General features: G+C 34.8%; 2 protein-coding genes across 7 annotated transcripts; both read right to left on the bottom strand.

Moving 5' to 3' along the window:
- Positions 1-615: 615 nt before the first annotated feature.
- LOC121974516 lies at positions 616-6,333 on the bottom strand. 6 transcript variants are annotated; one of them, XM_042525620.1, is made up of 13 exons: positions 5,393-6,333; positions 5,260-5,309; positions 4,793-5,063; positions 4,650-4,724; positions 4,476-4,546; positions 4,276-4,408; positions 3,799-3,895; positions 3,610-3,676; positions 2,541-2,639; positions 2,294-2,383; positions 1,540-1,694; positions 1,125-1,226; positions 616-905 (listed from the first exon to the last, which is right to left on the bottom strand). In XM_042525620.1, the coding sequence occupies exons 3-13, from the start codon at positions 5,046-5,048 to the stop codon at positions 776-778; spliced, it is 1,275 nt and encodes a 424-aa protein (XP_042381554.1). In that variant the 5' UTR covers positions 5,049-5,063; positions 5,260-5,309; positions 5,393-6,333; the 3' UTR covers positions 616-775. The 6 variants fall into 6 exon arrangements, with proteins under 6 accessions (XP_042381554.1, XP_042381553.1, XP_042381555.1 ...); XM_042525619.1 differs by having other exon boundaries at positions 5,260-6,333; XM_042525621.1 differs by lacking the exon at positions 5,260-5,309 and having other exon boundaries at positions 5,947-6,333.
- Positions 6,334-7,371: 1,038 nt separating this feature from the next.
- Positions 7,372-9,328, bottom strand: LOC121974515 (pentatricopeptide repeat-containing protein At5g66520-like). The gene has a single exon (XM_042525616.1). The coding sequence runs from the start codon at positions 9,300-9,302 to the stop codon at positions 7,713-7,715; it is 1,590 nt and encodes a 529-aa protein (XP_042381550.1). The 5' UTR covers positions 9,303-9,328; the 3' UTR covers positions 7,372-7,712.
- Between the last annotated feature and the right edge of the window lie 8,059 nt (positions 9,329-17,387).

Raw genomic sequence — 17,387 nt, 5'->3', positions numbered from 1 at the left:
CATGATTAATAATCTCTTATAAAAAATCGAAGTATTTCATTTTCATAATACATATGAATATTAAAAATTAAAAGAAGACTACGTCCATACAACTAATACGTATTTTGCATTTGATTTCAAAAATTAATAACATTTTACCATTTTAATCTATATAAAATTATATTTTCAATATTGACATTAGGATAAATTGAATAATCGACATAACTAACTGAATTAAAAAAAATTCAGAATTTTAAGTTTTTCCTAAAAAAAAATCGATTATATATGTTGAAGTTTGATTTCTTATTAGATTAAATTTAATAAATAGAAATAAAAAAAATTGATAAAAATTTTTTAACGTCAATGACAATGGTGTTGATTTCTAAAAGCAACATCAATTTTTTGATTTTAATTAGAAAAATTCCGTTAATTCAAATTTTAATAAAATTAATCAATATTCTATTAATTTAGTTGATTTAATTGTTATTAAAAAAATTTGATTGATTCAGTTAGTTCAAAAAGATTCATTTTGTTCAATCTTAATTTAATACTAACCAAGTAACTCATTGCATTGCATTACCTAAGTTTTCCTCCCTCTACTGAAATTAAATTGAAAACTATTTTTAAACCAAAAAAAACAAAAATCTGCAACATTTTTTAGTTTCTATCAGAAGTATATCACCAGGGAATCGATTTTACTGTACTTTCAAGTATATTATTTCAAAAAACCACCAAAAAAACTATAATTTTTTAACTGTCAAAGATTACAATATATGCAAGGAATATCATTATGAGATCATCCAGCCAGCTTGTTCAAATTGTTGATGCTTTCTTGATTCCAAGCATGGTCCACCTCTGGAAGTCGATAATTGTCTGGTTTAAGAGCCACCGCAAAATCTGGTAACGTCGGCGCTCTCTCAAGGATCCTGAAATGGAGGATATGTCAATTCGTGTGGAACACAACCTCTATCAAGAGAATGCAGTTTGTCTTTGGATTTTTAAAGTCAGTTTGAGATGCACAAGAAGATATCTTGTGTAGGATACAAAGCGATAGACATTTTCTGAGATCTAAATCAATTAAAGACAAATCATAATAGAATGAATGAATTGCACTAGATTTGATTGACACATGTAGATGTAGGCACCTGTCTTGACTGTAGAGGTCCTGATTTATGCGAACCTTGTTCGCCGCATCTTTCGGGATTTTCTCGTATAGATATTTCATAGAACCCCAGGAAGGAGGATTCCTACAATAAAAGAAACAAAGTACTGCATGTAAGAAGTCATTCACTTTGGGTGTTCCAGGAGGAAAATGTGCTCCGATGCCAAACATTGGCCTTGGTTGCTTAAGACAGACTAGATGTAAAAGCTACTTGCAGAAGTAAATCTTTAGATTCATGCAAATTTCACCATTCAGATCAAGTTGTTTTCTCTTAGTAGGTCATGCAGCTGTTGTTTGAATAGTAAAACAGAGATACTTTTCAGAAGGAAAGATAGAAAAGCTTGCTTTATCATAGAAAAGGAACCTAAATAGTTGTAAATAAATATTAGGAGAATCACCTCGATGTAGGAGGCATTGCATTGAATGCATCAGATGCCTTTTTGCTTTGTTTAAGAAACTCTTCAGCAGTTTGGAGAGCAGCGACTGCCATCCTATGGGATTTCTCAGTGTTACCCTCATCAAGAATAACACCATGATAATAATAAGCAGCAGCCTGTTGTTGCAAGAACATGATATTAAGCCAGAGAAAAGAAATATGCTTGACAAATGATTTCTGTGTCTTGAAGTCAATGGTTTCTGTGAATTGTTGACTTCTGCTAGAGATGAATATCACAAATTTAAAGCCTCACTAATTTCCTTGCCTAATAAGCAAGTCTTTAAGCGATGTCCTAAGAATGCATAAATGAGTACCCCTAATTAGGTAACGATCTTCGATAACAAAGTCAACCAAATCATAATAGTCCTCATTGCTAATATCTCAAAAATCATCTCGAAGTCAGCTACTGTCATGTTCATTTGGTGTAACGTAGCTATTGCATGACTTAATGCATTAGCGGGCTTATTGTCTGTTTTAGACAAAGGTATATTCTTGAAGGAATTTTACCCACTTAGCATTGGCAAGTCATTCTAGTCCAGCCACATAAGCCCTAACAATTCTCTAGTATTTTTTTCTCTGATTAGACACTGACAATCTTAGTTTTGTATGTATATTAAGAATTTTATTTCATAGTGTCAATACATGATAGCAAATTTAGAACTCGAGCCTGTAAATTTCCATACCTAGAAAGTAATTATGAGAACCAAAAGACTGACCTTTGCTTCAACATACTTCCACTTGATAAATAGTTGATGTTTTCCTCTCCAACCTTCAGCTAAGGGATACTTTGTGATGCTGTCCTCTGCCTGAAGGGAGACCAAAAAATTATTAACTCCAACTATGTACATGAGTTTCAACTTTTTATTTAAAATATAATAAAGAAATAGAGAGTTCGTAAAGCAAAGTAATAGGCAGAAGTCCAATTTGCCTAACAAGCGTAAGACGATTAGAATGTTACAATACCTGATGCCAGCACTTAAGCATCTCACATGCTAGCCTCCTCTTGACAGCCAGTGTAGCCTTGGGACTATCCATCGCCATTCCTAGTTGAATATCCACGCTCTATACCGACAATGGGAATGGAGACCTAATTAGTGAGTGAAAAACTAAATATCCAATTCAATAGTACAGTAGTGATGCTGAAGTGAAATCCTATGCTAATCCATCTTAGACAGGTAAAAAAGGTACTTTTGAAATTAATATTGAGAAGAACATGATCTTACAATGCTTATATAAGTTCCCTTAGTGTTACGTGAATTTGTATAATATCTGATACAAAATTCTTACAAACATTAAACCAGCTGCTTTTAATTGTGAAGTATCTGATCGAACTAGGTTTGGCTCTAATTTTAGTTCCACAAGAATGAAACTAAGCCACACACAGAAGTTTGAAAATGAAAAATTTTGCAATCGAAAGTTTAAAGTGGGACTTTTATGAACACAATCCTAATAAAAATAGGGAAACAAATAAGCAAATTGGGAAATAATATTATCCTCGTTAATTGATGTTGAAATTGAAAGATGAAAAACCAAATAGACAAATTACCAAATGTCTCATATTATTACCAAACCCCACATGTCGAGATTTAAAATTTAAATATTCTCAAATTAGATTCTTTTTCTACATCAATGTTACTTTTCATGATATGATAATCAAATAGAATCCAGGCATTTCATTCTATAATCTAAATGCTACCTTTCCTGTGTTCTATGTTCTATAAGTAATAAGTCTGCTCAAACCCCAATTTATATAACAGAAATAGTTTGATTCTATGCACCTTTGAAGTTTAAACTTAACCTGTCAATACATCTTTCTCTGTAAAATTCTATTGTACTTGATTGCATTGCTGGATTGCATGGAAGAGGACTAATAGAAAAATGTAGTATTGCAACAAAGCAGTCAGTACTGAGATAATGTTACACAAAGGGAGATCAAGAAAAGGATTTCAGAGGAAAGAAGCATGGTCAAGCTTAAAAGCAAAGGTACATAATGGGGAAAAAAATATTCAATAGTGGAGTGAACTTTCAATACCTGACCCAATGCTTGCATAAGAAGAGAGTGGAGCACTCCTTCAGCGAGATCGACAGGAAGATCCATCCTACCAATAGTGAAAATGAAAAGGTCACAACATGTAAATTTCAATATTGTCTGAAGTTAACATGGCAAGTAATGCAAGTCAATATCTAAGCTTTATGGACAAAAAATATATGGAATGCTGACCTTAGATCAGGAGGAAGTTGAGGAAGAACATGTTGAATAGCACAATCCAAATAACCAGCTGCTTTTAAGAATAGATCAATTGCAGTCCTCCTACTCTCTGTAAAGGAGCAGCAAAAAGAAGAATGGCAATTCGGTTATAAAATTTAGATTTACAGACTGAAATAGTAAATTTGACATGAAAAAGGTAAATAGAGTTAATCTGGGAGAAATTCTTTTGGAGAGAAAAACTCAGAGTGAAATAAGAGTTTGATTATACAAGTAGTATTGATAGTTAAAAAAACAATTGAAAGCTACACCATAAATGCATTGAAACTTCCACTTTTTGAATCATGTTCATTGTTATGACACCACTAAGTTTGCAATAAAGGAAATTAACATCTAACAGAAAATATCTAAAGAACCATCTTGATCAAGGATAATTTTGACTGCATAGAAGATATTCTCTATCAGTTCCATAAATCAAATCTAGACATATACCTTCAGAAATTTTTAAATTGGTATCACTAGATGTTTTAGGAAGAAGCAAGGAGTTGGCTTCAGAAAAGCACAGCATGGCCATCAAGTGCAGAATTGAGAGCACCTCGTACCAAGCATTTGCAATTTTCTTTTCCTGCAATAGAATCAGCCATCATTCCTGCTTCTTCTAACCCTATGGTACTAATAAAGGTGTAACTGACATATAGAACCACCTCAGCATCATCCTCCTGGTTAGTCCATACAAAGTGAACGCTGTCTACTAGCTGACTTCCTGTAAATTCCACACTACTGTCAAAAGTTGGAAACAAATTGAACAAATATGATGTAAACACTGAAAACAGAGAAGATAACAGGACAGAAGTGAAGCATATTACCATCTTTTACCAAACCAAGAAGGACTGGTAAGTAGTCTTCAAGAGCCTGCCGAAGATCAGCCAAACTAGAACCTCCTGCATGCACAAAAGGATTGGTACTTTGTCTACTCAATTTACACAAACAGGATAAAGTCTAGGCAAACCATGCTGAGTTGCCGTTTTCCTCCTGGGCTTCGCCACAGTAGGGGCCTCTTGAGCAGCCATAACTACAATTCTGGTCCTCAAGGCTGACAGGCGTTCGATCAAACTCCTCGGCAGGCTATCACCAAGTGACTGAAACAAGTCCACGCTTTTTGGGACTCGCAACCCGGGTACAAAAACTGCCACCTCCCCCACATTCCCTGGCCGTTTTCTGTTTCCGATATCCGAATCCTTTTCTTTAGAAAGCAGGCATCCCATATTCGAGTCTTAGTTCTAACAAATACAAAATGGACCAACTATCAGCTCCGAGAAGTCCCTAAAGACTGAATCGATCCTATTTTTTTGGAAGATAACCAAGTCACTCTTAGGACAACAAGGAAACTGACGGAGCAGGAAACTTTTCCCTCGATCCTCGGGGACTACCCGACAAATCAATGAAATAATTTGTCAGCGACTTCCCGGAACATACCAGATGAATAAATTCTCATGCATGAAGATGGAAGATTCCACAAGGAAGCGCTGAAACGTGGCACCGAAAGCTAGCAGTCAACGAAGCTCGGAAAATATTAATAAATGCCAACTAAAAAGGGACAGTAGCTCACGGGTATTGAATCATTACTCTGACACTTCATACTCGGTCCAATCTCACAAGTCCATCTACAACCGAGCAATCAAATAGGTCGGTCGGTTCTTCTTTCGACCATTCGTTGCCAACCAGAAATTAGTTGGCCCGTTTCTTGATCTCTACGTGACAAATCGCACGCCAGCCCGCAAAGACATAGAAGAAAGAGAAGAGTACAGGCAAGCTAAACCAGCAATGAAAGGAGATTCCTTTTAGCTTGTCCCGCTATGAGAGCCTCACGTTTCCGCTTGAATAAAGCCACGAAACAAACGTCAAAGCAAAGAAGAGCTTTTGCCGGGGAGAAAAGAAATTCATACAGATGACTTCATCGAAAGAGTAATAGCTCGAGTAAAGGCTTTCCAAACTATAAATTCAAGCACGCAAATGAACAGTGCACTCAAAAACCTCGTGGAAATTATCCAATAAAGAAGGGAAAACTCCAACTTGGAGGCAATTCGAGCTATAACAAATACTTTTCCGAAGCAACAACTGAAACACCACGAGAAGAGGAAGCAAATGACTAAAAAATGTTACTTTGCAGTCACGGGGTTTCAAATCTCGTCGCTCTACTGCGCCTCAGTGGAAGAGGGGAATAAGATCGAGGTGCGAATCAGCGCTGCGAGATCAACTAGTGTGCGACCATGGATTTGTGGGAATAGGAGATCCCCCTCGAGAACAGCACACTCTCTTCTCACTCCTTTCAGCCTCACCGAAAGGGAAGAAACCTAGAATTCAGGAGAAATTTTGGCAGGAATATGGACAAGGGAACCGAACGGTTAAGAGGAACCGAAAAAGGCAGGATAGGGCGGTCGATGAGAGGAATTCTACGCGCGGCACCGACGGGCGGCCTTGGTTTGGATCCGGAGGAAAAGATTCGCTGTATACAAGCCGAGAAGGGAGACCGATCACAGTCAAACCTAACTCACGAACCAAGACACGACTAAAGATTACGGAACGCAAATGAATAAATAGTTCACGGAGTTCGTGGAACCATCGTGAGTAAAAGTGTAGCCATGATTTTTTTTTTATTTCCATAAGTCATTTGGATGATGTGGGCGAAAAAATTTTATTATTATTTTTCATATTCAATAATATTGTTCTTGATCTGGCCATTGAGTCGATCCACCTATTCTTCTAAAGAATAGTTAATAGTTGTCCCCTTTAGTGCTGTGACATGATACAATAAATAAAATATGAGGTTTTATCATATGAAATTTTAAGATCAAAATTCAACATGTCTGAATAAGTTTTTATCTATATCTTAACTAAATGTACTAATGATTAGTAGTCATCCATGATTTACCTCCTCTGTGTTGGTCTAAGGACGGATTGACAAAGACGTTAGAAATAAATGAATCATTTTCATCACCTGAAACAATAATTAATAGTTAAATGAGTTGGATCAATCTGTTGGAGTTTAGCTTTAACTTGTGTTAAGATGTTTATGGAGTTTGGTTAATTGATATTTTGAATATTTTTTATATTTTATTTTATTTTTAGTAATTCTTGTGTTTAAATTTCATCCAACTAATTCTGAAGATAAACGATGTTCTCTCTTAATTCGTCAACGGAATAAATCTAGAGACCTTCGGAATACAGTGGGACTAAACTTTTCATCTTTGATACTACTTATCTAATTACTCCTAGACTGATTAGCATGCAGAGATCTCTTGTTTAATGATTGTTAGTCTGTTTTCATGGAATATGCTTAACTCTCTGATTATTAATTAGTATGATAATAGTATTTTACATTAAAAAAAAAAATGTCTTCATATACAGTTTATATAATCATTGTCTTTGAAAAATACAACTTGTGAAACAAAATTCTTATTATAGAGTGAATCTTTTTCTCCCTTATGCAGCTAATCAAAGAACAAATAGTATAGATCAAAATGAGTTGTATATCAGTTAGAATCTATAAGTAAAGGGCAAGGTAATCACTTTCTTGGATAGCTCTGGCCTCCAAATCAAACAAGTTCATCTTATTTCAATCACTGAGAAACTTGCACTTGAATTTCTGAAATGATTATCACAATTATCTGATTCTTCAAATGCAAAAATGACGAACCAAAGAAAAGATGGTCACCATTTACAATTTTTTAGCTTTCATGCTGGTGGGAAGTAAATTCACTTCCAATTATTCAAAGTAAGGCTCTAAGGGGCTTGCAGTAGCTGCTGAATAATATAATACTATCTACAGCGAAAACCCAATAAAAACTACATTGACACCAAAATTTTGAGAGATATTTTCTCAGTTTACATATGAATCTCTGATTTGTCTTCAAGGAAGAGACCAGTGATCAGTTGGCTTGAACTGGCTCAACTTGGCTTTTCCCGGGGAATTTTGCAGCCTTCCGCTGTTTCAGCAATTTCCTCACCATGGACATGTCGTCCCATCTCCTTGCAGCACCATATAAGTTTGCCAACAAGACATATCTCCCACCGTGATGCGGCTCCAAATCAATCAACTGCTTCCCTACTTTCTCGCCCAATTCCACATTTCCATGAATCCTACAGGCACCAGCAAGGGCTCCCCACAGTCCTGGATGGGGTTCCACCGGCATAGTCTCCACAAACTCAAGAGCTTCTTTGAATAGCCCTGCCCTACCGAGCAAATCAACCATGCAACCATAGTGCTCTTCAAGGGGTCTAATCCTGTAAACTCGAGTCATCGTATCGAAGAATTGCTGGCCTTCAGAGATCAACCCCGCGTGGCTACAGGCACTCAGCAGTCCAATGAAGGTTATTGCATTTGGCTCCAAACCAGTCAACTGCATCTTCCAGAAGAGAGCCAGTGCTGGCATTTCAGAGCCATTCATGGCCATGCCGGCGATCAATGAGTTCCATGTATACACGTTCTTCTCAGGCATCACATTGAAGACAGCAATGGCCTTTGTTACGCTCCCGCATTTGCCATACATGTCCACCAAAGCTGTGCCTAGGATGATGCTCATCTCGACCATATGCTCCATGATGTACTTATGTAGCCACTCCCCTTGATTCAAATCCCTTAACTGTGCACAAGCAGACACTGCGCTGACCAATGCTGATTCATTTGGGGTGACATTCCTTACGACCATTTCTCTGAACACTGTCAACGCCTCCTTGCAACGTCCTGATTGCGCAAAACCTGAAATAATCGAGCTCCATGAAGCCAGATTTCTGTCAGGCATTTTGTCAAAAAGCTGCAGTGCTTCCATGGTATTCCCTTCCTTTGCATACCCTGCAACCATAGCATTCCATGAAATGGGATTTCTTTCAGGCATTTGATCGAACAACCACCGCGCACAATCCAACTGCCGGCAATTCGAGTACCCAGTAACCAGTGCGGTCCACGATACAACATCCGCTACGTCAACATGCTCGTCGAACAGCTTCCGGGCGGAGACCATGTCGCCCCAATCCGAGTACATGGTGATAGCATTGTTGACGACGAACACGTCGGAGTCGAGCCCGTGCTTCACCGCGTGGCAGTGGACTCCCTGACCAAGGCCCCTGGACCCAAGCACCGAGCACGAACGGATCAGGAAGGGGAAGGTGAGCCGGTCCGGCCAGATGCCAGAGCGAAGCATGCGGGAGTAGAGGTGGATGGAGTCAACCGGGCGAGGACTGCGGGAAAGCGCACGGAACATGGTGTTGTACATGAAGGGAGTGGGGCGTTCGATACTGGCAAAGAGGGCACGGGCATGGTGGAGGTCGCCGGAGGAAGGAACAGCGCAGCTGGCGAGGAGCCGAGCGACGGTGAAGGCATCGGAGGAGAGACCGGAGGTGACTACGAGCGCATGGACGCGCCTGAGCTCGGAAGGGGCGGGGAAGGCGGCGAGGCATCGGGAGAGATCGGGGTGGTGGAGGAGCTCCAGTTTTCGCGAGACGAATCCTACGGCGGCCATTCCGTTCCGTCCATTTTGATTTTTTTTTTTCCCAACTTTTTATAAATAAAAAATGACGTTAATACCGGGTAGATTATAATGGGCAAATTAAACATTTTTTTTAAAAAAAAATCTTGAATGCTAATAAAATAGAAATATTTAATACATTTTAGCTTATCATTTCTATTGTTTACCTCATTCAACTCCCTCCTCTATTATATTATTATTTATATTTAAATAAATTTTATTTTACTTTATTATTATTAATAAAATTATATTTTATTTTCACTTCCTCATTTTATACCGCCTAATTTATCTTTTAAATAAATTAAATATTAATTTAAATTGCATAATTTAACGTTCTTTTTTCACATCAACACAAGCATGTTAACTCACCATGCCTGTGAAAAAAGAAAAAAAAAATCTAATTCCTGCTTTCACTTGAATTCATGAGAATTTACTACTCTAGTGACTTTCATATTGAAGATTGTATCATGAGAAATTTTCAGAGCATTTACAAGGTTGCAAAGAATAGAAGAATCTTCAGAGGATGGATGAAGTTTAAGCTATTTAATCTTTTGTTCTTTCATTCCACATAATCTGGGAAAACATGACTATTAGGTAAAAATTGCACCATTTACCTCGAGAGCAATAATATGTACAGAAAAAAATCTTAAGAAAATATTCAGAAATAGACACATAAATTTATCATCCATCATTTTATTTTTTTATAGACCTCATCATTTTCTATGTCTATCTTAAACATTTTCCTGAGATTCTTTCATGTGCATATCATTTTTCTTGCCTCAATTGCTCCACTAGAGAAGAAGGTACCCCAAAGAAAAAGAAACAAAGGCAAATAGAAACATCATAGGAGAAATGAAATCAAATTATAAGAGAATTAACTATCTAAAACAGCAGAAATATAAGAATATAAACTTGACAGAAGGTCATGTCAGCATTTCAAAACAATTTTATCATTCTACAAGATTTTTTTTTCTCACATTAATAAATGAATTAATAGTTAATAGCAAAAAATATACTTCATGCCTTTCACAAGAAACCTTTTTAATGATTCATCTGCTTCTAGCTCCTTACCATTATCTCTATCCGGGCGCATTGAACTATTGCGAGAAAGAGCCTGCTGTGGGCACATATTTAACTCAAATCTTTACCTTGGCTATAAATGAAAGTAATTTGTATACTATGTTATTCGTGCAAAATCAAAACAATGACATCGAGAATTCCACTCACCGGAATCATTGGACTTTGAGAGCAACATAAATCAGGTGGTTGTCCAAGACTTTCTATATCCACAACTGTGTCGGACACTTTATCCATATGGTATGTTCTACTTCTGCTGGATAATGTATTAGAAGGATTCACCAAGAAGCCAATAAAAAGATAATCATAAATAAGAGAAAGACTGGTTGACTAGGAATAATTGTGAAGAATTGTACCCGACTGATAGGGATGATAATTTTCCGTGTGGATTTGGGGTCTCGTGAAAAAAATTTGAAATGGGAATGGAGATCTTCGATTTTTTGAGGATGGGGCTGGTATAGGAATATTATCCCCATCTCCGAACATGTTCCGAATATTATTATTATTAATATTAATAAATAATAATATATTTTATAAAAAAATATTAATAATAGTGTTAATATTAATATTAAAATTTTTAAAAATATTAATAATAATATTATTATTAATATTGATATTAATATTAATATTATCATTAATAATAATTATTAAATAATAATAATAATATAAATTAAATTTGGGAATGGGACGGGGATGGGGATTTGATCCCCGTGGGTTCGGATTCGGAGAATCTCCAAATCCAAAAAAAATGAGAACAGGACGAGAATGAGAATGACAAACTCACCCCATCTCATCCCATTGTCATCCTTAGATATTAAAATTTTGTAGTTCTTAACGTTTCAAGTGCATTAACTTTGTAATGGCAATCATGTCACTTCTTGACATACACAACATAAAAACTTGATTGATACATTATGAAGTTTGAACCTTTTTTTCTCAAACCATCCCAGCCAAGTATCTATAAGAATGATATAGACTCAAGGGAGATAGAATTAGCTTCCCTAATTCAGAACCCAATAAAATTGAAATATAAGAGATTTCATTTCTCTTAATTTCCAATTCCAACCTCTCTAATTTTTTTTTGTAAAGATGTTAGGCTAACTACTTACCTTTGAAACTTTAAGTCAATCATAAATGAGTATGAATCTTGTCAGTCCCTTATGGGTTCTCTTTTCAAATTTTAGGAAATAAAAAAAGTACCGAATTGAGAAACCATTTTCTCATTTTGGGGCAATAAGGAGAGATGAAAATCTCTAGTAATCTAACGATGAAGGAGACACATTCAAGCAAATGAAAACTCTTTAAAACTCTCGATGAGAATTCCTTTTCCCATCACAAACTAAGAAAGTTCCCTTTTGAACACACTGAAGATTCTTATTCTTTCTTTTTTTTTAAAAGAAGAAGTAGAAGTAGAAGATTCAAGGTATAAAAAAAAATCTGTTAAAATATTTTGACCATTCCCAAATCCATTAAAGAAATAAATGGAGGTCGCCAGCACTTTGACTTTTCTTCTTCGCTCAATCGCAAGGACGGGTGACGCACAAGACGCACCACTGGTATCCTTTCTACAACCAAAGACTTGTTTGTCTTCATACTTGTTCAGTATTTTGGTGTTGCATACTATTCGTTTTCTTAAATGAAACTTCTTAGTTATTGAACGCCAAAATTACTTTAAAATTTGTTTCCATAAATTTGCACAGGTGCCTGAATATTCAGTTGCAGTAAAATGGCGAAATCCTCGCCCCCGGACCCCCACCGACCGGACCCATGAATCCATGATCATTGTGAGAAAGGTAAATCGTAGCACCCGAGTTAACATAGAATGGACCGGGTGGGATACAAGGATAGAGGATTTATTCCTCTGTTGTTACTGAGTTTCGACCCGACGGCTTCATTGCAACAACTTTCGCCCCATATCATCTCGGATGACCCATTTATGTGAAGAGGATATATGTAAGATGGCTTTTGAGCTCATTTTGGCTTTTGATGAAGGCATTTCCCTAGGCAGCAAAGAAAATATAACTATTACACAAGTTAAACAACACTGTGAAATGGAGAGCCATGAAGGAATACTGCATAAGTTGGTCATCGAAAGCTAGTGAGATCGATAAAAGCAAGGTATATTTTATATCTATTCTGCTTGTACATACATGCATAAAAAGGTACGAGGGAACTAGATAATGATGGGGCAATGTTGGGAATTATTTATAAAAATCCCTAGATATGATAATATGAAGTCTTTGGAATTGGTTAATTAAAACATAATTAAGGTACAGTTATGATACATATTCATGAAGTTCGTGTATTTTTTCGGATAGTTGTTAAGGCCCAATAGACCCCTTTTTCTATTAGGGCTTGAGGTCCACATTGACCGCTTAAATTGAAGGAGAACAAAACTTGAATATACCCAATGTAGTTTAATGATAAGAGAAAAATGACAGAAAATTTAAGTTGGATGAATTTGAAGTACTTGTTACTAGGAGTTTAGATATCTTAGAGCTATTATTAAATTGGAAGAAGATATTGATTAAGATATTTTTAGAAATAGTAGGTGGTTGAAATGGAGGCACATTTGCATTAATGTGTGTGATTATTGCATGCATCTTGGAAATTTTTATAACATCTTAGTATGTTAAGAAGATGTAAACATGTTAAAAGATTGTTGTAGATTTTATAGTTAGTTAATTCGAGCTAATTAAAGATGTCAGAAATTAGGGTAAGTATTCGATTAATTCGGTATTAATTTTATATAAATTCTTTTTATTATTTTTTAAACAAATTCAGTTAATCAAAATAATCGACTTTTAATTTAATTCGGTTAATTCAGTTTTAATAAAACATTGACATTCGGTTAGTCAATATTAAATTAATTTTCGATTAATTCAATTAATTTATAAATCGAATTAATCAAATTCTCACCCCTCGTATAATCTGTATAGACAATTCAAAATAGTTGAAAGTAAAATGATTTGTCATCATGGTTGCATTGTTGTAAATAATTCAATGAAAACTGATTGTTCATTTATGAGACTAACATTCTCTTTCGCTTGCAGACCTCACTGTAGCGATCACCAGGAACAAAGTTTTAGTGCCATTTTCTACTTGATACAGTTTTTATCTGGCATAGTCTTATATAACTTTAAAACATGTAGTCTTTTAAGGTATCTTGCCAAGTGACCAACCTTTTGTCCATTTACAGATTGTCCAAGTAATAAAAATAACTTGAATGAAGCACATATGATTCTTGTGGAAATATTGCCATTATATTAAAGTATTTCTAGTTTATTTAGGCTATGACACTTCTTTACTTGTACTTTTTGTTGGTGCGGTTAGCACTAACGATTTAACCCAGGTTTTGATGAATGACAAATAGGTTAAGTTAGGTTTGTCGTTATCTAATGCTTTGATCGAGTATGCAGGCTAAATCCAGACAGGTCGACGGGCTGACCGGATGTCTGGCACGAAGTCCAAGCGGGTCAACGGGCTGACCGGACGCTTGGCGAGAAGTCCAGCTAGGTCGACGGGCTGACCAGATAGATGGCACGAAGTCCAAGCGGGTCGACGGACTGACCGGACGCTTGGCACAAAGTCCAGCTAGGTCGACGGGCTGACCGGATAGCTGGCACAAAGTCCAGACGGGTCGAAGGGCTGACCGAACGTCTGGCAGGTAAGTAAAGGAAAGTCACTGGAGGAAAGTGACTGTGAGGACGCATCCCAGTTAAGGGACAGTAGGCGTCGGTCCAGTTTAGGTCCATTTTGGATCCCTAAATTGAGACCTTGACTAGGTTCTGGTCTCAGGAAGACATGACCTAACTCATAAATCTATATAAAATGTCTATGCATATATTTTTCTAACTCTATTTTGTAGATACAAATGTAGAGCTTCAAATTCTACACGCGTAGCAACTGACAAAGCTTGATTCCGAGTTCGGAGTCAAAAGTTATACCTTCGGAAGATGACTGTGTCAAACAAGTAGTTGGAGACGACTCGGATCAGCCAGATTCGAACTCTCCTCATCTGATCCAAATTTTGGGGATTTGATAAGCTCTGGAGACCCCTCCAAAGGGCTATAAAAGGAGGGGGTGAGCAAGCTTCAAGGACACAACTCTCAGAACGAAGAATCTGCTTCCTTGTGCTCCTGCTGCGTTGCGATCTCCGACAAACTTTTCCTTTCTGTTATAAGTCTTTTTATTGTCGGTAATTTTTCCTTATTATCAATATTGTACTTAACTTGTAATCTATATTTCGAATTTCTAGTGAATTGCCCAACGAAAGTACTCACGGAGTACGGGCCTTCGAGTAGGAGTCGTCACAGGCTCCGAACGAAGTAAATCCACTGTGTTCAATTTTCTTATTCCGCTGCGTTTATACTCGTTATTTTTCAAATCGATATTCACCCCCCTCTATCGACGTTTCACGATCCAACACTTTTAACTGATAACCCTTCTCCCCACTTATAAACTTATAGAGTAGATTGACGATAAATATTTTTCATATAAAGTAACCCCTTCTCTCCATCCCTCTCCACTAGCTTCCTCTCCCACAATGAAATTTAGTTTGTGGTTTTATTGGGTGTCAAATTTAAAAATTAATAAAAATTCAATCGTTAATGATAATCCATTAAATAAAGACAATTCAATTAACTTAATAAAATTAAAATTGAATGAAAATTTAAATATTAAATACACTCTTTTAAAGAAGGATAATTTGACCAATTTAATTAATTCAAAATTAAAAACTTAAATCTAAATTACAAATTAAAACTAAAACAAAAAAATCTTAAAAGGAAAATTAATAATTTAGGGGGAGGCTCCAGAATAGCTGGCACCTCCAAAACTAACTTACCCGACAGGGTAACCAATAACTAATGTACCTGGCAGGGTAATTAGGACTAATTCAAAAGGGATAATAGTTTAGCTTGACCAACGGTACTGGTGAAGTCATGGATGATAGTACGTTAGGGAAGCTTAGTCTATATATGCATGTCTAGGAAGATATAGTTTCGACCTGGTGCATTTGGCTAAGTAAAACTGACCGAAGCTACCCTTTATGGATCCTAACCAGTTAGACCAAGGTTTTGTACTAAGTCCAGTGGATAGGACTATTTGGAAAACCTCGAAGGCATGGTTACTCTAATGATGTCCAAGTGACTCACCATAGCCCAGAAGTTTACCCAAAGAATGTTTATTTGTTAGATCCAAAGCTAAACCTGAATCTAACACAAAGTTAAACTAAACCCTAAAATAGAATCTAATTCATCTCACAAAATAATAGGATTCCCTGATTGATAATTTAGATCGGGTGAGATGACTAAGGACTTAAAATTAAATTAAAATTAGAGAAAATTAAATTAAAATTAAAATTACAATTAATTTAAAATTAAAGTAAAATTAAAATTAAGTTAAAATTAAAATTAAAATTATTTTAAAAATTATTTTAATAAAAAATTAGTTAAAAAAAATTAACTTAAAAGAAATTATTTTCTTTAAAAAAAAATCAAAACTGAATTGAACGTATGTTAATTGCCATTAAATAATTATAAAAATCATTTTAAAATCCTTTTAAACACTATTTTAGAAATCCGGTTAGAAATCCCTTAAAAAATATAATAATAATAATTCTTTTAAATTCATTTAAAACTTAGACACCTAACTTAAAAACTTAAATTCCGTTAACTTTAACTTTAAACTTAATTATTTAATTAATAAGTAGAACTTAACTGTTTAAGTTTAACTTCATTTAAGAACTAAAATTGACTTGAATTAAACCTTACTTAACTGTGTCTATTAATTTTAACTTCATGCTAACTTCAAACTAAATTAATCCCACTTAAAAGGAAATAAATAAAAAAATAATTATAATTAACACTTTCATTGACCAACTCAATCAATTAATATGAAATTTAAATTATTTTATTAAGTATTAAATCAAGTAAAAATTAATCAATAAATTATTGATAATGGCCAACTGTTTTTGATTTAATTAAATTTATCTTATTAAACCTTAAACTAAAGCTTAAGCACCTGAATCTAATATTAATTATTGATTAATCAAACTCAAATAAACAATTATATCAAGGATACAGAGATAAATATGTAAATAATATAAGTGTTACCAAATCCCCTAGAACACTTAGGTAGACAAATGTGTTAGGGCTTAAAATTTAACATACTCAAACCTTAGCATTATATTAAGGGGAAGTAATAAATAAGGAGGATTAATAAATTAAAGGAGTATCAAATTCAGGGGGAGGTTTATTTTTTTAATTATCTCCTTAAGTGTTATTTTTTAATCTTCTCTTTAAAATCTCTCTAGAAAATTCTACCTCAATTTTTTTTAAAAAAAATTCTACTTTGAATATTTTTACCAAATATTTTCAAAATTTTATGTCAGGTTCGGGGGGGGGGGGGGGGGGGGGGGGAATTAATTAAATTTTTTCCTTTATTTAAAATATTTTAAAATTTGTGTTTGAAAAATCTTTTCTTAAAAATTTCTTAAACCTATTTTTGAAAACTAACTCTTATAAAACTAAGTTGTTTTTAAGAATTGGGTTTTACTTTTTATTGAAAATTGATTTTGAAAATTAGATTTAACTTAGTTTTGAAAATTGAATTTAAAAATCTAGTTCTTAAAATTTGATTTTACTTAATTTTGACAATTTGATTTGAAAGTTAAATTTTACAAAAATTAGTTTTAGAAATTGCTTTGTTATTGAAAATTGTGGAAATTAGATTTTTCAAAACTTAAGTTTACAAACTAAGCTTCTCAAAATCATTTTCCTTAATTTTGAAAATTAAATCTTTTACAAATTTAGTGTTGAAAAATAAATTTCAATCAGTTTTGAAAAATAGATTTTTCAAACTTAGTTTTGGAATTTTGATTTTGAAAACTTGAATTTTTAACTTTGACCTTAAAAACTATACTTAAAAAATTAGCTATCTTTCAAAATTACAAAGTTATAAATTATCTATCTTTCAAGTCATAGATTTTTTTTTCAAAGA

The sequence above is a fragment of the Zingiber officinale genome, chromosome 4B (assembly GCF_018446385.1).
Source record: "Zingiber officinale cultivar Zhangliang chromosome 4B, Zo_v1.1, whole genome shotgun sequence".
NCBI lineage: Eukaryota > Viridiplantae > Streptophyta > Magnoliopsida > Zingiberales > Zingiberaceae > Zingiber > Zingiber officinale.
The sequence above is the reverse complement of the archived record's forward strand: the minus strand, read 5'-3'. Positions and strand labels throughout refer to the sequence as shown.